General features: G+C 59.0%; 2 protein-coding genes across 4 annotated transcripts; both read right to left on the reverse strand.

Annotated features, from left to right (window-relative positions):
- Window positions 1–986: 986 nt before the first annotated feature.
- On the reverse strand, window positions 987–12,845 carry CEP85 (centrosomal protein 85). 3 transcript variants are annotated; one of them, XM_031506797.3, is made up of 14 exons: window positions 12,755–12,845; window positions 11,572–11,643; window positions 10,887–11,030; window positions 8,268–8,941; window positions 7,496–7,629; window positions 6,597–6,714; window positions 6,095–6,280; window positions 5,614–5,766; window positions 5,369–5,523; window positions 5,050–5,170; window positions 4,564–4,614; window positions 4,371–4,478; window positions 3,386–3,614; window positions 987–3,109 (listed from the first exon to the last, which is right to left on the reverse strand). In XM_031506797.3, exons 2-14 carry the CDS (start codon window positions 11,624–11,626, stop codon window positions 2,946–2,948), a joined length of 2,292 nt encoding a protein of 763 aa, XP_031362657.1. In that variant the 5' UTR covers window positions 11,627–11,643; window positions 12,755–12,845; the 3' UTR covers window positions 987–2,945. The 3 variants fall into 3 exon arrangements, with proteins under 3 accessions (XP_031362657.1, XP_085415670.1, XP_085415671.1); XM_085559544.1 differs by having other exon boundaries at window positions 12,401–12,808; XM_085559545.1 differs by lacking the exons at window positions 10,887–11,030; window positions 11,572–11,643; window positions 12,755–12,845 and adding an exon at window positions 9,263–10,863.
- A 433-nt stretch (window positions 12,846–13,278) lies between these two features.
- Window positions 13,279–19,911, reverse strand: CNKSR1 (connector enhancer of kinase suppressor of Ras 1). The gene is made up of 21 exons (XM_085560009.1): window positions 19,888–19,911; window positions 19,279–19,542; window positions 18,795–18,985; window positions 18,635–18,719; window positions 18,440–18,481; window positions 18,065–18,364; window positions 17,932–17,991; window positions 17,511–17,579; window positions 17,137–17,256; window positions 16,907–16,992; window positions 16,333–16,466; window positions 16,095–16,252; window positions 15,895–15,925; window positions 15,630–15,802; window positions 15,479–15,552; window positions 15,089–15,160; window positions 14,922–14,995; window positions 14,664–14,728; window positions 14,499–14,589; window positions 13,801–13,982; window positions 13,279–13,727 (listed from the first exon to the last, which is right to left on the reverse strand). The coding sequence occupies exons 1-21, from the start codon at window positions 19,909–19,911 to the stop codon at window positions 13,524–13,526; spliced, it is 2,499 nt and encodes an 832-aa protein (XP_085416135.1). The 3' UTR covers window positions 13,279–13,523.
- Between the last annotated feature and the right edge of the window lie 761 nt (window positions 19,912–20,672).

A 20,672-nucleotide genomic window follows, 5' to 3' on the forward strand; every position in this document is an offset into this window, starting at 1 on the left:
GGGAGGGAGCGGGCAGGCTCGGCCCGGCGGGGCGGAGGGACGGGGAGGAGCGGCGGCGCCGCATGTGACTGCGGGCGCCAATGGGGCCGGCGGGCCCGGGCATGCGGGATCGGCGGGGCCGGGCCCGGCACCGGCCGATGGGCACCGGGGAGCGCCGGCACCGCTCCCACCGGGCACCGGCACCGGCCCGATGGGCACCGGGGAGCGCCGGCACCGGCCCGATGGGCACCGGCCCGATGGGCACCGGGGAGCACCGGCACCGGCCCGATGGGCACCGGGGAGCGCCGGCACCGCTCCCACCGGGCACCGGCACCGGCCCGATGGGCACCGGGGAGCGCCGGCACCAGCCCGATGGGCACCGGGGAGCGCCGGCACCGCTCCCACCGGGCACCGGCACCGGCCCGATGGGCACCGGGGAGCACCGGCACCGGCCCGATGGGCACCGGCCCGATGGGCACCGGCCCGATGGGCACCGGGGAGCACCGGCACCGGCCCGATGGGCACCGGCCCGATGGGCACCGGGGAGCGCCGGCACCGCTCCCACCGGGCACCGGCACCGGCCCGATGGGCACCGGGGAGCACCGGCACCGGCCGATGGGCACCGGGGAGCGCCGGCACCGGCCGATGGGCACCGGGGAGCGCCGGCACCGGCCCGATGGGCACCGGGGAGCACCGGCACCGCTCCCACCGGGCACCGGCACCGCTCCCACCGGGCACCGGGGAGCGCCGGCACTGCTCCCACCGGGCACCGGCCCGATGGGCACCGGGGAGCGCCGGCACCGCTCCCACCGGGCACCGGCACCGGCCCGATGGGCACCGGCCCGATGGGCACCGGGGAGCACCGGCACCGCTCCCACCGGGCACCGGCACCGCTCCCACCGGGCACCGGCAGCAGCCCCCGGCCCCGAGCCACCGCCCCTGCCGGGAGAGGCACCGGCAGCAGCCCCGGAGCTCCTCGCTCCCCAGCCGGGAGAGCCTGGCACGAGTGGGTCAGAGCAGCTTTATTTGATATTCCAAGTACTCGATACAAACAAGCGCCGAGACAGAGGCTGGTACAAACACACCGAGCCCAGCGGGACCGGGCACAACACGGGAGCGGGGGGACGGGGAGGAAACACTCTCTGTCCCCCTGGCCTGGGGTGTTGTGTAGCTGAGGGCACAAGGTTTCCCCCGCAGCAGCAGCAGACAGCACACGGGATCACCCTCTGGCCAGGAGGATGAGGACAGGACATGTGCCCACCGAGGGACACAGGAGCTGGGCAGCCCAGCCCAGCTGCTGAGGTGGTTTCAGCCACAGTAATCTCAGAATCACCTCTGCAGGGGCAGAGGGCAAACCTGTCCCCTCACAGCACCCATGAACGAGATGTTGCACCCCCAAAGCAAAGGGGAGAAGGAGATGGTGCCCAAACCCCCTAAGAACCTGCAGGAGCCAGCAGAGCTCCTGGCAGTCAGGACAAACAGCTTTAAAAACAGCCCTGGAAATGTGCTTTGCTCAGTACACAGCACCAGCAGCCTGGGGACAGACACAGCCAGGAGCAGAACACCAGGGAGAGCCGGACAGACAGACAGACAGACACTGCTGCATGCTCCCCGTGTGGCACAAACCAACCAGTTCCTGGCCACCATCCCCCATGGTAGCCAAACACCGAGAACAGAACAGATTTGGTCTTAAAATTTTAACACAAAGGAATAACAAAAGCATTTCTGCCAAACCTGGGGCTCACAGCCCCAGTGTGAACCAAGAGCAGCCAAACAAAACAAATGTCAGCAGGACTTTTCCTTGCCACAACTTGGTATCTTGCTCTTAACTCAAGGTGAAAACCCAAGTTGCACCCTCAGACTCAGTACTGTAAAGCTGTCACTGGGGTTAGGGAGGGTGGTGGCACAGTGAAACTGCTCCTTCCATGATCCATTTAGAAATCCCATTACTTGCAGAGGAGAAGAAAGGAGGGACAGGGCTGTGACAAGGGCCAAGTGGCCACTGCCCTGCAGGAAGAGCTCCCTGTGCCACCCCCTCCACATCAGGACCTGTATGGCTTTCTCCCAGTAAAGCAGAGGTGTGTCCCCAGGGCACAGAGGCTCTGGCAGGGGCCACAGACACTTGGAGCTCCCCAGGATTGTTTGTGATGGCTCTGAAAGGCTGTGAGAGGGAAGAGCAGCCCCTCACCTGCCAATGGATGCATTAGGCACGGAGCAGAGTGGGGGCAGAGGGTTCTTCCAGCTCATTAAGGCACTTCAGCATCAATCCTCTGCAGTCTGAATCACTGCCCACTCCCAGTGCTGTTTCAGGGGGACAAAAGGCTTAAGGCTTCTGGGGTAACAGTGCCCAGGGGGATCATTTCCAGGGTCTTTTAGTGTTGCTTTATTCCTCAACTCATGCTGGCTGCTGAGACACTGGTTGCATTACCTGAGGAAAGCAGGTCCTGCTCCAGCAATCCAAGGCAGTAGCACCTCGATGTAAATGCCAGGAGTGGAACTGGCACACCTGCCTGCCTGTGGAATCCAGGTTTCCCACAAACACTCTGACAACCCTCTGGTCCCACAGGACCTGCACAGGGAGGTTATCAGCAAGACCAGGGCATAGATTTCCTTTTAGCCATTATTTTAACCGTCACACTTGCATGTTCAGCATTTGACATGCCCGGAAGGCAAGTCAGAATCCATCTCCCAGCAGCAGAGACCACAGCAGCTCCAGCAAACACAGCATAAAACACAATCCACAAGATCAAAGCTACTGCGAAGCCTGACACCGAAGCCCTGAATTATCCCAGTCAGCAGCTGAACACTTCTGGCAACAATCCCCCCGATTCCTCACAGATCAGATAAGTCACACATCCTGTACCCGAGCAGAGGGATGGTAAAGTGCTGAATAGGTTTAGGGTTGTAGGAGCACAAACTCCTGAGAGTTTCAAGTCTTCATTCCCTGTCTTACTTTGGGAGTTTCTTTACTGGGTGATGCAGTTGTCTCCCATGTCCTGAGCGTATCTGTCAGATATTGCAGTCCTCAAGTCCTCCACCTCTTTGTGAAGCTGTTTTACCTCCACCAGTTTCTTGGCCAGTCCATCAGGGCTGAGCAGGTCATCCTTCTCCTTCACAGGGTGCTGCACAGCTGTGAGGTCAGAGAAGGGAGTTTCCTCACATGCAGTTCTCAGCAAGGATCACACACATTTGCAAATCAGCCAGAAAAACCAACTCACATTTGCAAAAGAGGTTCTACTTAACATTCAGCTATTACAACATGCACCTTTGAAACAAACCAACCACAGAAAGAGCATTCAGAAGCCCAGGAAGAGACTTTCCATGCTCTACGTGAGTTATTTAATTCTGCCACAGCACAGGAACAGAAGGGTTTGTCCTGCCATCGCTCAGAAGGAAATGTACTTACAGTGAATGCCCAGGAGCAGAGAGAGGTTGGGGTCCTTGCCCTGAGCCCTCTGGGTGACAATGCTGTAGACAGACTGCAAGTCCTGCAGGCAGCTGGCCAGCTCGCCGTGCAGCTGCTGGGCCAGGCGGGCGGTGTCAGCAGGCAGGGGCTGGGCTGTCAGCTGGGCCTGCCGGAGCCGCTCCTGCAGCGTCAGGTTCTTCTCGATCAGCTCCTGGTTCTGCACGGACAGCTGGACACACGGACAGGCGCGTCAGCGGCGGCGCTGCCGCGCTGCACGCGCCTGCTCGGGGCAGGGAGCAGGAGGGTGTGGGTCTCAGATTCAGGCAAAGAGAGAAACGGAGAGTTTCTAGCCAGGCAGAAGCCTGGGAAAGAGCTGGAGAAGAATGTAAATAATTCTCGATCTCTCTTGTTATTCACATTGTTTATAGTGAAGTTCTATCACTGTATATCAAGCACTTTGCACCAAAGTGGGTTGTTTTCACTTCAGGACCTCACGAAGCTCTGTATAAAAGAGCAGTATATTTTGAATAAACCAGAGTTTTATTCTCACAGCCTTCTGATCAGAGTCTCTTCATTCCTGTCCTGCCTCAACAGCGACAGGAGGGCAGGAGCTGTTTGCATCCAGCCATGGCCACAGCAGCCAAAGTCACTGCCACATGGCCCCGTGAAGCTGCATGCTCCTGCCCCAGTGCAGTACAAGTTCCTGCAGGTGCTGCACCCCAGCAGTGCTCCTGCTTGCCTCGAGGGCCGAGGCTGTGCTTGGACTCCTGTGCTGCTGCCCTCAGCCTCCTCCATCCCATCCCCATGAAGCTCCCAAGGCACAACCTGCTTCTCCTGCTTCTCAGCAGAGCACAGCTCCTCTCACAGCCCTGACAGGAGAACTGACTAGCAGGAAGCAGGAGAGATTGAGCTGCTGACTAAATTCAGGGCCTTGCTCAAAGGCAATCCATTTTTCCTTCAGTGCTACACCCAAACACCCCCTGACCTCTTTCACAGCAGCCCGGAGCTGCTGCAGAGCATTTTCCCTTCTCATCGCCTCCTCTTTCAGAGCTTGGCTTGTCCCCTCTTCCTGGGCCACCTGTTCTTGCAGGTTCTGGAACAGACCACGGGAGCACAGTAAGCCTAACTCATTTCACAGCATGTTCTCAAATCCCGGGTCCCTCCCCATCGCCTCTCACCTTGACTTGCAAGGATAACTGCTCCATCTTCTTCTGCTTTTTGTCCACAATCTGGAATTAAAAGCAGAGGCATCAGAAGTGGCCACCCAGATCCAGTAATAACACCAGGAATTCTCCTGCAGTAGGACAGCATCTCCTCTCCTTCTCCCTCCTGTCCATTTACTCATTTACTGCTTTAATCACATATGCTCTTAGGAGTGGACTTGGATAAAAGGCACCATTAGATTTATCAGCTAAAACCAGACATTGTATTCTTGTGGTTTTCCTCTTCCCTCTTCTGCATTCTACAGCTTCTCCCCAGCATTACTGGAGAAGTGTGTGGTTATCACATCAAGAACAGCTTTTGGAACCCCCCTGCAGTCTGGAATTCCAGGAACTGCTGCTTCAGTGCAGTTGTGTCTTTCAAAGTCCCCGATTTCATCCGAGTGCCTGGTGTGACTCAGTGGAAGGAGAAAAGTGTGATTCCTGACTGGGATGGCCCCTCACCTTCCTGAGGCAGTCACACTCCTTCTTCAGAGAGTCATGCTCCATTTTCTGCCTCTCCCCATCCTGGGCAGGGGGTCCTCTCTCTGCATTCTTTGCATACTGCTGCAACTTTTCCTGCAAGCTGCAATTGGCAGAACACCATGAGGAAAAAACAGTTTCATTTACCATCTCTCCCTTACTTTAAGGAGGGAAACAATTAATTTCAAATGTCAGCATTGCCCTGTTTCAGTCCCAGCCCACCACCTGCCAGGGCTGTGCATCACCCTCCTGGTGCAGCACCTCCTGCAGTGCCCAGATGAAGCTGATCCCTCCTTCCTACCCGTGCACAGTGGACAGAAGCTCCATCTCCTTGTGCTTTTGGGTTTCCAGCTGCAGCTCTTGCTCCCTGAAAGCAGCCTGGACATCTCCAAGCTCTGTTTCCAGTGTCAGCACTGTTTCCTGCAGGGCAGTGGTCTTCAGTTCAGATTCCTTCAGCTGCAACAAAAGGGGAGTAGATGTAACTACAGAAAAGTCACCTGAGCAAGTATGCGAAGAGCCAGCATTGCAGCTCAGAGGAAGTTTTACCTTCTGACTCTGCTTCTGGTGCTCCTCAAGGGTTGGAAGATCAGCCAGGTATCGTTCCAGGGTCTCAATTCTCTGCTGTCTCTCTCTGTTTTGTTCAGCTTCCTTCTGGCATTTCTTTTTAAGGTTATTAATGTGTTTGTCTCTTCCCTTTACCTGCAGGGACAGTTACAGACAAGTTCAGTTTATTTAATTTCTTATTTATTCTTCAGTCTTCTGTAAGCCCACTCATTTAGTTTTTTGCACACCACACAATGCTAAAATACAAGATCCCCTTATAATTTCTGCTCATTTAGCTAAAGGCAGGCATTTTTGTTTGGTTAAAAGAAGAGGCACTGAAGTGCTTCTAACTGCAGGAGGAAAGGCTTTTGCCTGTAAACCATAGTCTACAACGAGATAAGAAAACACCTGCAGTTACAGACCACCACGGAAAAGTTTCACCTCAGCACTACACTGACAAGAAAGCACACTTTCAGGATCATACCCTTTCCTCCTGTTTCTTCAACTCCTCTGCATGTTTCTGCACCGTCTCCTTCAGGGACTCCCGGACCAGCTTCACATCCACCTCTGCAGCAGCCAGCTTCCTCTCCAGCTCAATGTTCTCCTTGCTGAGGGACTCTGTCTTCTCTGTGAACTGTGCTCGCAGGAAGGTGTTCTCCCGCTGCAGCTCCTGCAGGCACAGACAGCCCCTGAGTTTGGGGGGTACAAACTGTCCAGGGCTGTGTCCTCATCCTTCCCAATCCCCAAACATCCCTCAGCCTCAGCTGCAACACTCTGAAACGGCACCTGGCAGTGCTGCCAGGTGTTGGCATCACCAGCACAGCTTTAATCCAGCCAAAGGAAATCTCAGGGGGCACAGAGGTGATGGTAACTCCACACAAGGGATAATTTATCGTTTGACTCTGCACAGTCCTGCTCAACAAACACCTCAGCAGCAGCCTGGGCCATTGGATTCAGCAGCTGTTTCTCACTGGCACCTGCTGTACCTGCATCCTCAGCATGTAGATGTCTCCATAGGAGGCTGGGCAGCCCAGCAGGGCGCTGTGAACCTGCAGCTCACTCTCCCGGACCTTCTGCTCCAGCTGGGAAATGTGCTGCCTCTGTCTGCAACAAAACAGGCAATTCACTGTTCCCAAACATAGAGAGCAGCAGCACAACACCAACACACAGGGACAAGCAGAGCAGAAACAACGCTGCCACTCAGGGCTCACCTGTAGGGAAATAAAGGTGAACACTTGGACCGTTTTTACAATTCTTACTAACTTTTCTTCCCTTCCCTCACTTCAAAACCCTTCCCCTAACCATGATTACAGATAAAACACACAAGCCTTGCATGTTTTGGAGGATCCAGCTTGACTCTGGAGCTTAACAGTGAAATGAACACACAACAGATGACTCAATATAAGGAAGAAAATGTATTTACAGTCCATGTGTTGAAGGTACTTCTCATTAGGACTTACTTTTTCAAAAAGCTTCTGCACCACTAACCTGCGATAAATATTGTTTGTCAGTCTCAAGTCACAAAGACCAAATTTAAAATAAAGGTTTCAAAAAGCACACAAAGTCCTTAAGCAAAAGAAGCAGTTATTTTGACATTCCAGATAATCGTGATGCGAGCAGAAATTTTTATCCCCTATAAAACACTGAAAACCATAACTAAAATTAATTTATTTGAGCCCTTCAGGATCATTGTCCTAATTCCAAGAAGGAAAGAAGAGATCAGGTTGTTCTCTAAAATCTTTATATTGTTCTTTGCAACAAAACAAGATCAACTGCGCAAAAGGGACTTTGAGAAATGAGCCTTCCTTGGTATTTCCCAAACCTTTCCTTTCCAAGTGGAGAGGGACTGGAGTCTTTAAACCACATGACAGTATCAAAGCCTCACCTGTCAATGAGGAGCTCTTTCTCCTTGAGCAGGTTTTCATTGGAGTTCAGGATATTGATCCACTGAGCTGGGTCAGGTGCAGGCAGGGATGGGGAATACATGGAGGAATGGGGGCAGGCGCCTCCATTTTGTAACTGCAAGAGGAGACAAGACAAGGAGGGAGAGGTCTGTGCCCCACAGGGGTGGTTGCAACACTGCTGCAGCTATTTTGCACACTGTGTGCTCATCTGCATGCCAGGGCAGGGCTATTTCAGTCTCTGTTGATGTCCAAGAACAAGAAACTTTGCCCAAGCACAACTGGAGATTAACAAATAATTTTAGATCACTGTGCTAGCACGCTGGAAACAATTTGTCTCCATGAGGGTACAGCTGGTGGAAGGGGGTAAACAAACCATTTCCACCTCATAAACTGCAGTTAGTTTCATGCATTTTTTTCAAAAAAGCCTTTCTTAACCCTTGATACAGAATAAAGCCATTCCAGACACTGCTTTAAACTTCTTGGCATGCTTTTTCTTCCCAGTTTCTATCAGGCAGGGTATTTCAGCTCTTGATCTGGCAGGAGGAGCAGCCCTGTAACATAACCCAGGGCTGCTCCGCACACGCAGCGTGTCAAACGATACCTGTGACACCACAAGCTGCAAAAACACACCATTAGGAGACTTCTGCTGCCACTCGGGGAGAAGGAGGAGACATTTTCCCCCTGGATATGGGACACAGCTCCTGACTACAGAGACAGGAAGGGTTTCAAACTCGCACAGTCACAGCTGCCTACCTGCATCTGCTCCACCTGCAGCCGCACTTTGTCCAGCTGCTGCTTCCAGGCACTGAGCTCGCAGGCTCCCTGGTGGGGGTGCAGCGTGCAGCCCTCCTGCACCCACACCCGGCCCGGGGGAGCTGCTCCAGGTTTGGAATAGAAAGTGCTGGCCTGGAGTCCCGCTGGCACCAGCCTGCTGCCGCCGGGCCACGGCCCATCCCGGGGCTCGCAGCCCCCGTTGGCCCCCGGCGCCTGTTTGCTCTCTGGCAGCACCTTGTAATGGTCCTTGCCCGCCTCAGAGCTTGGGCTGAGCTTCTGGCACCTGTGCAGAGGGTCGGCGCACAGGCTGTCCAGGAAGAGAGACTGGTTAAGGGTCTGCTCGATGGCGGGGGTGTCAAACTTCCAGGCGCCCTCCGTCCTGGCGTGCTCGCAGCCCCTGTCCCCCGCAGCCCTGCCGAGGCGCAGCAGCTCCCTGGGTGGCACCTGAGAGGACGTCCCGGCGCTCAGGTCCCCGTTCCTGGCGAGCCCCGGGCGGTCAGGGGCAGAGCCTGGCCCCGCAGAGCTCTGGGAACAGCCCTGGTCCAGCTTGGAGGGCGAGGCGCCCAGCGTGGAAGGCATAACGTGGGCTGTCGGAATGGTCACCTGGGTTTTGATGGGGTGGAATGAGGAACCGCTACTGGAATTGCAGAAGTCTGGGGGAAGAAGAAGAGTGATCATCTAATTACAGTCCTGAAAATGCAATCCTCCATTGAGCTTTCCAAAATGATTTTAAAACCAGTTCCTTTCCCACTGAACATGTCCTCCTGAGCAGCAGCATGACTCAGGCACTTGTGTTCCCCCTCGCTACAAGTTTCAGGAACCTGCTGACCTTATCCTACCACCACAGGAAGAATCCGAGTTTAATCCCTATTTTTAATCCTAGTTTTTAAGCTACTCTAGTATAATCTTGACTCAATCTTTCTCTAGGTTTAGAAATCAAGTCCTTGATACTGAATAAAAAGGCTGAAACTTACTGATCTGAACACTGAGCCCGTGATCCTGCTCTGCCCGTCCCGCAGCTCAGCGACTCTGGAGCGTGAGCAGAGCTAACAGGAGCCTTCCCTGAGCCCATGATGAGCCTCCAACATCGCTGACCCCGAGGATCTGACCTTCCAGCTTCTCCAGGACACCTCAGCAAGAGCCTGTCCCAGAGCTGGAGCAATGGCTCTCACCTACGGCCACAGGAAGCGAGACAGAGCTCCCGTCCTGCCAGCGGGGCACCAAACCTGGCTGCAGGAACTCGGGGTTATTCTTAGCAACTCTCAGATTTCCATACAGCAACAGCAAGGGCTGAGAAAGGCAATCAGCAAAGTGCCCGTTCCCACTCCTTGTCCCGAGACGTTCTGTGTCGCAGGAACTCCAGGTTTCTCCCAGGAACACACACTTGATTTCCTCATGGCTTTGGCCAAAGGCCCGTCCCCACGTGATGCTCCAACAAGTCACCCTCCCACCTGTTTGTACCCTCCAAGCACTGCTACAACAGTGAATAAACACCACCAGCTGAGTACAGCCCAAATCAGACCCTGCAAAGACCAAAATCACGCCACAGGACAAATGTCACAACAAAGGCACTCAATGCTTTCATCACAAATGAGCAGTGAGGGCAGGAAATCGCTCAGCCACAGCTTGGCTGTGCCTGGGGACTCCAGAGAACACCCTGCTACTGGGCAGCTGCAAGCACCTTCACCTTGGCAGAGGGAAGAGACAGCAGCATTTCCTTTTACAGTCCCTAAATTTATCCCCTGGTGTCACTGTCAGGGACCAGAGTTCCCCGAGCAGCACATCACGTGGGGGTGCTGCAATCAGTTCCTGGAGTGTGCTGAGGGTCCTCACAACAACATTTCTGACTAATGTACTGAGCTCAGCGTGCCTCAGCAGCAGCCAGGGCTGCAGGTCACCCTCGGCTCCCACAACACTGCTGGGACATCACCCGTGCCCAGAGGGGTCATTTCCCAAAGGAAATCATCTCCCCTGCCCCCAGCTGCCAAATGGCTGTTTTGTTATCCTGATGGAACACTTAAACACCTGCTCGTGTAATATTTCTAGCAATCCTTCCAACAGCCAGACCTGCTAAAGCCTCCATTTCACTGGCACCTCACTGAGATCTACAGCTCATTCCAAAGGCTCCCTGGAACACAGGGATGTGTGAAGTGCTTTAGGGAACACCACAAAGTCCCTCACTACTGAAAAAATAATCAATAAAGGTGAAAAAAACAGGTGGAAAGGATTGCTGGGACCAGAAATTTCACAGAGTGCCTCAGTTGAAGGTCAGGCTGCAGAGTTCTCAGCTCTAACACTGAAGAGCCAAACACTTCTGCATAAAGGTAACTACAAATTATTTCCTTAAAAAAAAAAAAAAATTAGGAAAGCACTCAACAGACTTGCTGATAAACCTCTCACTGAACAACAAGACTCAGCAAGTCACCAAGGTGGCTTTTAGTCAGTTAAAAGCCCTGCAGAGGGACAATAACCAAGCTCAGGGAAACAGCCAGCACCCTCCTCACTCGGTTACACTCCAGACATCTGGGTTTGAAACGGCTGCAGACACAGTGGCAAGCTGTGCCCTGCAGGTTCCTGTGACCCAGCAGTGCCCATCACCTTCGGTGCTGTCCGAGCAGGAGGTGCCGATGCCGCCGTCCCCGCTCTCGGCCACGCTGGGACAGCGGCTCAGGGACCCCAGGGACACCATCGGTGTCTTCCACTCACTCTCCAGGAACCTGCTCTTCTGGCAGCTGCTGGGCTCTGCAGAGGAAAAACAGGGATATTTGTGCTGTAATTAAGCCACATGTAATTACCAGCGCCTCCAAACCCCAAGCTGGTCCTTGCTTCGCTCCCTGTGTTCCTGTTAAAAAAAAAATCTTTCACAAAAGAAAATGGCAGGAAGCACAGGGAAGTGAAATAACATCAACAGGAGGCTGAAAAACAATCTTGGTAAGGGAGTCAGACTGCAGGAGCTGTAAATTATATTCCCATTGATTAGTTTGGTCATGTTACATCCAGCTGGTGCTCTGACTAAAAAGAGCAGCAGCACAGCAAAACTGGGCAAGTTAAAGAGGTATTTCTGCATTTACTCTAAAGAACTCTCCCAGATTCATCAGCTACCAGCTCAGGGGAGAAAGTCCTTATCAAATGACTGCTGAAAAAGCAGGCAAGGGTAGAAAATAAAGACTTTTTTTAACAAAAAAGCTTGTGGCAGAGAATCTTCTGAGGGCCACATGTCTCCTCAGAGAAAGTGAAATAGGATCTGACAGCAGCAGGGCTTTGGAGAAAGGACTGTCCTTACCTGATGGATTTTTCTGCAGGAACCTCAGGTCTGGATCTTTCTCAGGAGCAGCCATCTTATCTATCTAGAGAACTGGATAAATGAATACAAATCTTACTTTAAGTGAGTATAATCCACACCCCGTCCCCCCTAACCAAGCAAAGGGTACACACAGAGCAGCTACTCATCAGAGTAACACAGCATTTAATATTTAATTAGCGTCTTCTCCCAATAATATCTGGTTTTTCCCTGCAGCAACACTTAAAAAACCCAAAAAACAAACCCTTGTAGATTTTTTTTATGCCTGAGAAAGGAGAATTCCTGTTTGCACCATTCTCCAGGTATTCAGCAGCACCTTCCAGCTGTTATCCCCAAGGAGGGTATTTACAGAGCAGTACCTGCAGGCTGAATCTGTGTCTACAGAGACTAAAAATTTCTCTTTAAAACTCTTCACTCCCAACCAGATCATTTCTGCCCTCTGTAGAGGTCATTGAGCAACTACACGAGGAAAAAAGTCCTTCAAAAATCAGCCTTTCTGTGCCATGAATAGCAACCTTTATCTGCCCAGAGTTTTGGGTTAATTTATCTTTTCTCTGAGTGCTTCAGACAGTGAATTTCCTCTCTCTGATAATGCAGGTGCAATTTACATCGACACAGTGGAAATTCAAGGCCGCTACCAAGCCACACTCAATCCCCACTCAGCAGCTGTTATGGATTTTTGTTAAACTGATTCAAGGAGCTCAGAGACATCAATTCCTAGAAAACATTCATAATTCATACACACAGACATTACAACCTAGCAGAAACACTGGGAATACAACACCTTAATGAAGCAGAAACAGCGTTTTACCCAGCAAAGAAACGAATCACTCCCGCACCAACGCAGCGCTTGTTATGGTTAATTGAGGTGAGTTCATTTAGCAGCCAGGCCTGATTTTGGGTGGAGGCCCGGTCCGTGAGGGGACAGAGCCTGAGGGTCCCCGGGGGCTGGGGGCCACAGGGAGCGGAGGGATGGGGCTCTGACGGGCTGCAGGGTGCGGGCACGGCGGCACTGCCGGGACCGGTGCCGGTACCAGTGGCAATGCCGTGTGGGGCGGGTTCCCGGTGGCGCTGCCGGTACCTAGTGCCGGTGCCCAGGGGCAATGCCGGTGCCCGTTGCCGGTACCGCTGGCAGTGCCGTGTGGGGCCGGGCTCTGTCCCTCACCTGCCGCCGCCGCCGCCGCGCCTCTCCCGCCACCCCCGCGCGCCGCGACCGTTACCTCCGCCGCCGGGGGGCGGGGCACAGCGCGCGGGGCGTGGCTTCCCGGCGCCTCAGCCAATCGGCAACTCCGGCCACGCCCCCGGGGGCGCCTCATTGGCTCGCCTGAACGCTGTCCCCGCCCCCGCCGCGGCGGGGCGAGAGTGGCCGCGGGCGGCCCCCGTAGTGCGGGCGCTGAGGGGAATCCGCGCGGGGCGATGGCGGAGCCCGCCCGGAGAGCGACGGACGGGGGGAAACCGCCTCAGGCTGCACTCCAGAGGGATTTCTTCATGGAAAAAGTGGTCAGGCACTGGCACAGGCTGCCCGAGGCGGTGGTTGGGTCACCGTCCCTGGGAGTGGGCAAGAACACGCGGATGTGGCGGCAGTGCCAGGGTTACAGCTGGACGCCGTCACCTCCGAGGTCTCTTCCAGCGTAAACAACCCCAGGATTTGATGATTTCAGCGCCAAGCAAAAGCACGGCACGACCGGGCCTTGTCAGCACCTTTATTTACAGCAGGAGGGCCGGCTGGCAGCACCGGGCAGGGAATGAAAATCCCCTTTTCCTGCAGCCAAGGCCAGGAACACTTAAGACTCGTCACTTAAAAATTAAGGAGCCGGATCCCCTGCGGGGTGCGGGCTGAGCCTTCCAAAAGATGCCATGTTGAGGAACACAGGACTGCGCAAAGCGTGCCCCGAGTCCTGCGGGCAGCGCCCCACGCCGGGCCCGGGCGGGTGTCAGGGCTCCGCCGCCTCTCCGTGCGGGCTGTGCCGCTCTCCAGCAGCGCCCTGCTGCTGGCCCTGGCCCTGCTGCCCTGCCCAGCCCTCCCGCAGCTCCTGGTACAGCTCCTGGTGCTCCTCCTTCCAGCGCCTGAAGGTGTCCGAGGTGAGCGCGGCCTCTCCCAGCAGCTGCTCCAGCGCCTGCAGCTCCGCCAGCTTCGCCTGCCCGGAGCAACGCGGGTTTGCGGGGGCAGCCGCGGGCGGGGGGCTTGGGGAGGGGGCTGCGGGGCCGCACCTTGAGCGTGCTCTGCAGGGCCCGCACGGCGTGCACCCTCTCGTTGATGTGCGGGTTCCTGTTGCGCCGCAGGAAGGACTTTCGGCACTGCTCCTGCGTCAGGGCCCGCCGCTGCCCCATCAGGGACACCCCGCCCTGCCTCAGGCACCGCGCCAGGCTCTCCAGGTCCTCCCCGGCGGGCTCTGGGCGAGGACAGGGGGCACTGGAGCACGAGGGCAGCCCCGAGACCCCGCGGGGCTCCCCCGTGCATGGCCCTGCCACAAAGGCGTGGGATCGTGCAGTGGTTCGGCTCGGAAGGGACCTTAAAGATCATCTTGTTCCACCTCTGCCATGGCAGGGACATCTCCCACTGTCCCAGGGTGCTCCAAGCTCCATCCAACCCGGCCTTGGGCACTGCCAAGGATCCAGGGCAGCCACAGCTGCTCTGGGCACCCTGTGCCAGGGCCTGCCCACTCACACAGGGAAAACTGTCCTTCTAAACCAATCTAAACCTACCCTTTTTAGTTTAAATCCATTCCCCCTTGCCCTGTCACTCTGTGTCCTCATTAAAAAAATCCCTCTCCATCTTTCCTGTAGTCTCCTTCACCCCGAGATGGCTCCCACCCAAACTCACCCCAACTCGAGTTACCCCCAGCACGCCCAGGGGCAAAAGGGAGAGACAGGAGATGACAGGGCTCAGATGTCCCCCCTGCACCTACCCATGGGGGAGCAGGGCCGGGGGCTGCCCTGGGGGCTGCTGGCTGGGGAGAGCTGTGCCTTCTCCGCGGGGTTCTGCAGCCTCTTCCTTGGCTGAGGGGGAGATGGGCAGCAGTGAGACAAGGAACTGTCCCTCTGTCCCCAGGGTGTCCCCCAGAGCCACTCACCGAGTCAGATCCGTGCCTGGGGGTCTCATCATCGGGGTCCTCAGCTTCTGTCTCACTGTAGCAGTCTGGAGGCCGTGGGAGCAGACAGAAATTCCCTCCCAGGGCTGGGAACCATCCCAGCCGCCCCTCGGGGAGCGTTTGTCACATTCCCCCAACCCACGGGCCAAGCTGCCAGCGGTGCCACGCCAGGGCTGTGGCACCGGGCACCCCCCATGGGGACCCCCTCCCACCGACCCCAGCCCGGGATGGTCTCATTACCTTCCTCCTTGTCCGGGACTGCCTGGTGGGCCAGCGTGTACTTTGTTTTGGCTGTTACCAGGCGACCCACCCACCTGGGGAGGGAAAGGACGGACAGACAGGGGGACGAGGGTCCTGGCCAGCCCGGGGTGGGGGGGCCAGTGCTGACTTTTGGCTCTGCTACTCACATGCTCAGGTCAGCCAAGGTTTCAGCAGCAAAAACAAAAGGCTTGTATGTCTGGTGGCACAGCTGGAACACGCTGAGGACAAGGGGGGGGCTGCCTGTGCTGCTGTGGTGACACAGGACCAGCCCCGAGCCCCCCTCCAGCCTCCCCATCCCAACCCAGCCCGTCCTCAGCCTCATCCCAGATAACACCAGTGCCACAATGCAGGCCTTGCTCAGAGCGTGGGCACAGGTGCCAGCCCCGTGGGGACCCCAGCAGCCCCGTGGGGACCCCAGCAGCCCCGTGGGGACATGCAGTGGTTCCCAGCAGGACACATCAGCACGTGGCCTTGGGACAGCATCTCCTCCTCTTCCACCGGCAGCTGGGGGTGAAAATGAGACAGACCCCACTCACTATTTCTTCTTCTGCTCCCTCGTGCTCTCCAGGTTGTAGGTGGCCACGTTGATGAGTCCTGCAGCCCTCTCATCCTGCGGGGTCGGGCACAGCCGTGTCGGGCAGCGGGACGTGCCAGCTGCCCAGGCGGGGACGGGCACAGCCCACTCACGTTGGGGTGGTTGTACCAGTAGAGCGTGTGGCCCTTGAGCACACACCAGCAGCGCTTCCACTTCTGGGCCATGAAGCCCACGTGCTCCTTCTTCTTCAGGAGCCACCCATCGCAGTCCACCCGGCCCAGGTCCCGGCACGAGACGCGCCGGCGGCTCAGCCTGGTCGCCACTCCTGCACCGCAGCCCCGGGGGTGTCAGGGCAGGGCAGGGGGCGCAGAGCCCCCCGGGACAGCCCCCAGCCCAACCTGGCAGGGCTCTGCTCACCTTTTGGTCTGCGTCCCGTGCTCGGGCTGCCCTGGGTGGGGAGACAGATGAGATTTTAGTGACAGCACAGGGGGTGAGGGCAGGGTAGCATTTGCTGAGCCTCCCCAGCAGCACCACAGCCCTTAGGGACCCCCAATTCACACACCCACAGCCGGGGCTCAGAGGGGAATCTCTGACACCCCCAGCATGTCAGCTCTCACCTCTTCAGGGCTGGGCTCTGCTCCCCCAGCCCCCGTGGCAGGGGCTGCCCTGGGGCTCAGCTCTGTGGCACAGGGTTCAGTGGCAGCAGGGGTGCTCGGGGGGGTGTCCAGGGGGGTTCCCAGGGGGCTGCCACTGTCCCACACCTCCTCTGCAGCACCTGTGAACAGCGAGCAGGGTACAGCCTCGTACCCTGGGGGGAACTGCTGCGTCCCTGGACACCCTCTGCTCCCATCCTACCCTGTCCAGACGGTCCCGGCAGCTCCTCCACAGCTGCCTGGGGCAGCCTCAGATCCCGCCCGGCCTCTTCCTGCTCCTCGTCAGTGCCGGGATCCGGGACAGAGTCTGGTCCTGAGTCCAAGTCGGCCGCAACGCTGGGAGGAACACGGGACCCCTGAGCCCCCTGAGGTCCCTGATGCACCTCGGGCCGGGGCACCCACGGCTCTCCCCGCCCTGGAACGGGCTGGAGGGGATGCGGTGGCAGCTCCAGCTCAGCTCAGCTCCACCGGCCTCCCCAGCTCGGCTGCTGCCCCGCTGCCGCTGGCTCTCCGCACGCCTTTCCATTCCGGGAGGGGAGAAGGGTCATGTCTAAATATAGTTCCAGCCCCACTAAAACGTTACCAAGTGAATGAATTACAAACTCCCCTTTTTGTCATTCCTCAAGACTCCTGTCAGCTTCCCGGGCTGCTCGCAGGCAGCTGCTGCACTGCTGGCACCTCTCCCCCTAAAAAAGGCCTGGGAAAAGGTCTGGGGGCACCCAAACATCTCCCTGCTGGCCAGACTGGGGGTGTTGGGGTGTCAGGATGGGGCTCACCTCGAGGTCAAGGACACGGGGCTGCCAGGGCTCTCACCACTCCTGGTGCCAGGGGAATCTGCAGCATCCAAAAATGCTCCTGGGGGCTGTGGATGGAGTGTCAGTGCCAGCCCCATCCCACCACGGACCCCAGAGCTTTAGGAATCTCCAGTGTGATGGGAGATGCCCAGCTCTGAGCATCCAGCCCAGAGCGGCACTGGGGCTGGACTGGGAGCACTGGGATCACTCACCTGCTGCCTGGGAGAGGGGGGTGTGCCAGGCAGGTTGAGGGGGATCTTCTTCAGCACCAAAGTCACCTCATTCCCCTTCTCCAGCAGCTTCCTCGCCAGGTTGACAGGAGTCCAGCCCACCTGCAAGTCCTGGGTGAGCTGTGGGCCACTGCCCTGGCCTCACAGATGCTTCATCCCCCAAACCCACCCCAGCCACAGATCCCACATCCCCCAAATCCTCCTGGCAATGTCTCCTGTGTTCCCCAGACCTTTCCCAGCCATGGCTCCTGCTTTTTGCTGCCCATCACTCCTGCACCCCCCAGCTGAGCCCCAGTACTGCCCATGCCCTCCCTGCTGAACCCAGCAGCACCCTCAAGCCCCTGTCCCCGACTCACCACGACCTGCTCGTTGACCTGCACGATCTCATCTCCAGGCAGGATGTGGTCCCCGTGGGCAGCCAGGGCCTGGGCAGAGAGGGGGTGCAGTGGGGTGCCCAGCCCTGCGTTCCCTCCCTCCCTCCCTCCCAAGTTAATCCCACTCAGGATCTCTCCCAGCCAGGGAGAACCAGGGGGGTTAACCATTGGCCTGACTTTGCACAGCACCCCGGAGCTGCTGCTGGGGTCAGGGTGCAGAGGGGGCTCCCCCGTGCCCAGGCTGTGCTCACTCGTGGCATGAGTTGCACGGGCTCAGCCACAGGCACCCCCCCTGCTCCAGGTCTGGGGAGGGCAGATTAGAGCCCTAATGTGGAGCCCACGGATGGGGGGTGTTCCCTGCAGGGCATAAAAGGGGCTGACTGAGGGGCAGCCCCTCACTCACCTCTGGGGTGGTGGCAGACACGAAGTGCAGGCAGGAGCTGGTGGAGGTGATCTCAAAGCCCTGGGGGGGCCAAGATGGGGGTCTGAGCAGGGGGTCCCGAGGCAGAGGGGGCACTGGGGTGGAGGGGACTCACCAGTCGGGCGGTGAGGAGTGACTGGGGGCTCCCCACAAGATCAGAGGGTGCTGTTGGGGTGCCAGGGGATCCTGGGGGGCTGCTCCGTTGGCTGGGGGACAGCGTTGGCGTGTCAGGGGATGTTGGGGGGCTCTGCCGCAGGCCAAGGGGCAGTGTTGGGGTGCTGGGGGACGTCGGGGGGCTGCCCTGTGGGGCGGGGAGCAGCGCCAGCCCCACGCGCTGCAGCACAGCCCGGCGGTCCAGCAGCGCCGGGGGGCTGCAGCCCACGATGCTCTCGCAGATGCCCACGATGTGCTGGCACTGTGGGTACATCGGGGGTGAGGGGGGCCCTGGCAGCCCCCCGGGCCTGCCACCCCCTCCTCACCCAGCACTCACAATCTGCAGGATCCCGCTGCTCCTCTCGGCCGCAGGAAGGTCCTGGGGGACGGGACGTGGGCATGAGCACCATGGCCTGGCTCCATCCCGGATGGGGAACCCCCTGCACCCCATCTCCCCTCACCCCAGTTTTTGCCCCACCTCCAGCTGGAAGAGCCCTGGGGGTCAGGAGAGCAGCCAGCCCCGGGCACTCACCGCCTGCAGCGTCTCTGCCAGCTGGGCACACAGCAGGATGATGTCCCGGCTGGCCGAAAAGTCGTTGAGGGTGGAGAACAGGTACCTGGGGGGAAGACAGAGCTCAGCCCCCGGAGTGGGGGGCACCCAGCACCCAGGGATGCCCTCACCTGCCCCAGACCTGTTGAGCCAGGAGAAGAGTTCCTTGGCAGCCCCGACCAGGTCGATGACTCGGGCCAGGAGGGTGAGGGAAGGCGGCTGGGGGCCATCCCCTGCTGACAGCCCTGCCTGCACCAGGCTCGGGATGCCCTGTGCCAGCTCCTGCAGCCTCTCCGTCAGCGTCCGCAGGCTGGTGCTCGCCAGCCCTGTGTCCTGGGGAGGACAAGGGTGCCAGGGGATGGACGGGCAGGGTGGCATTCAGGGTGCCACCTTCACCCAGCCCAGGGTGTCCCTCCCTCTGCCCAGCTCAGGGTCTCCTCAGAACCCCTCTCTGCTGAGTCCAGGGTGCTCCTGTGTCCCCACCTCCATCCAGAGCAAGGTGACCCCATCGGGCCCCTTCCACCCAGCCCAGGCTGATGACACATGCTCATCCTTCAGCCCAGGCAACCCCCACGTCCCTCTGCTCCTCCCCGGGACCCCGCAGCCCCCGGGCTGCCAGCACTCACCAGGTTCCGGAGCTGCTCCGCGGCCTCCAGCAGCAGCTCCTGGTGTCCCAAGGGCCGCACGCCCAGTGCCTCCAGGACCCCCGCGTCCAGCGCCAGCAGGTCAGGCCCCGCGAGCCCCCAGGCCTCGAAGGGGTACCCCTGCACCGCCGCGTCCAGCCCTGCCACGGACCAGTCCCCCTGGCAGTGTCCCCGCTGCCGGGTGACCCCAGGGGTGACCCCTGGCTGATGGGAGGGTCCCCTCCATGCCACCAGCTCACCGGGCCTCTACCTAAGAGGTGGGACTGGCCAGACCCCTTCCCGCCCGCCATCCAGGGAATGCCCCTCCCGGGGAGGAGAAGAAGGACGGGAAGTACTGCCACCCCCAGCCACATGTCCCCAAGCTGGGGACACCCCACCGCAGAGCCCGGGGACTCACCTCGGAGCCAGGCGGCCGCTTGTGCGGGGCTCCAGGAGCGCACGGGCTCCATGGCGGGGCAGGACCGGAGCGGCGGCGGGGCCGGGGCCGGAGCGGGGCCGGGGCAGCGGCGGGGCCGGGGCCGGGGCCGGAGCGGCGGCGGGGCCGGAGCGGCGGCGGGCGCGGCTCTCACCTGCGCCGGGCGCGGCTCCCACCTGCGCCGGCAGCCGCAGCCCCATTGGCGCTCCCGGGTGCCGCTCAGCGCCGTGCCCGCCCAGCACGGCCCGGGACGGTGCCGTGGGGCGAGGCCGCGGTGAGTCACAGCCCGGACGGTGACACACGGCCGCTGGAAGCCCGGGAAATGACGCCCGGTGTCACCCCGCAGCGACAGCACTTGTGACACCGGTGGGACACCCCCAGTGCCCTGTGGGCGCGAAGTTAGGCCACAGAGACCCCCAGAAGAACACGAGGGAAGCCCCTGCTCAGCCCTGGAGGTTTTGGGGTGTCACGCCAAACCCAAAGCATAACTCACACCCCTTTACAGCTGGGGAAACTGAGGCAGCCCCATACAGGCCTGCAGAGCAGCTCACCCACAGTTAAGCCCAGCCCTTCAGCCCCCCCAAATCCACCCTGGGCTGGCCCTGGCCCCCCCGCCCGGCGTGTCCGCTCCGGGGAGCAGCGGGCGCTGATCGCGGCTGACAGCGGCTGCTCCGCGCCCGCCGGTGCCGCGCCCTGGCCCTGCCCGCGGAGCCCCGCGCTGCCGGGGGGCTCGGGGGGTCCCAGCCCCGCTGCTGCCGCCGCCCCACGGCCCCTTCCCGCTGCTCCTCGTCTCGCCATGATCATCCGCCCCCGACGCCTGACCCCCGGCTACTTCCGTCTGCTGCAGGTAAGGGGCGAGCAGGGCCGGGGGAGCCCCCGGGAGCCCCCCGGGAGCCCCGGCACGCCGCTGCCCGCCAGGCCTGCGGGAGCCCTGCCCGTTCAATGAGGGGCTCCTCGCTGG

The sequence above is a fragment of the Lonchura striata genome, chromosome 23 (assembly GCF_050655825.1).
Source record: "Lonchura striata isolate lonStrDom1 chromosome 23, ASM5065582v1, whole genome shotgun sequence".
Lineage (NCBI taxonomy): Eukaryota > Metazoa > Chordata > Aves > Passeriformes > Estrildidae > Lonchura > Lonchura striata.

Coding starts and splice junctions, on each gene's coding strand:
- CEP85 (XM_031506797.3), bottom strand. CDS start 11,626: ATGGCTGCTCCTGAGAAAGATCCAGACCTGAGGTTCCTGCAGAAAAAT. Junction 7,630..8,267: donor TGCAGGTGGAGCAGATGCAG/GTAGGCAGCTGT, acceptor CTCCTCTTGCAG/TTACAAAATGGAGGCGCCTG. Junction 6,715..7,495: donor AAAGAGCTCCTCATTGACAG/GTGAGGCTTTGA, acceptor GTTTTGTTGCAG/ACAGAGGCAGCACATTTCCC.
- CNKSR1 (XM_085560009.1), bottom strand. CDS start 19,911: ATGGGGCTGCGGCTGCCGGCGCAG. Junction 16,467..16,906: donor CCCGTGTCCTTGACCTCGAG/GTGAGCCCCATC, acceptor TGTTCCTCCCAG/CGTTGCGGCCGACTTGGACT. Junction 14,590..14,663: donor CCAGGCACGGATCTGACTCG/GTGAGTGGCTCT, acceptor TCTCCCCCTCAG/CCAAGGAAGAGGCTGCAGAA.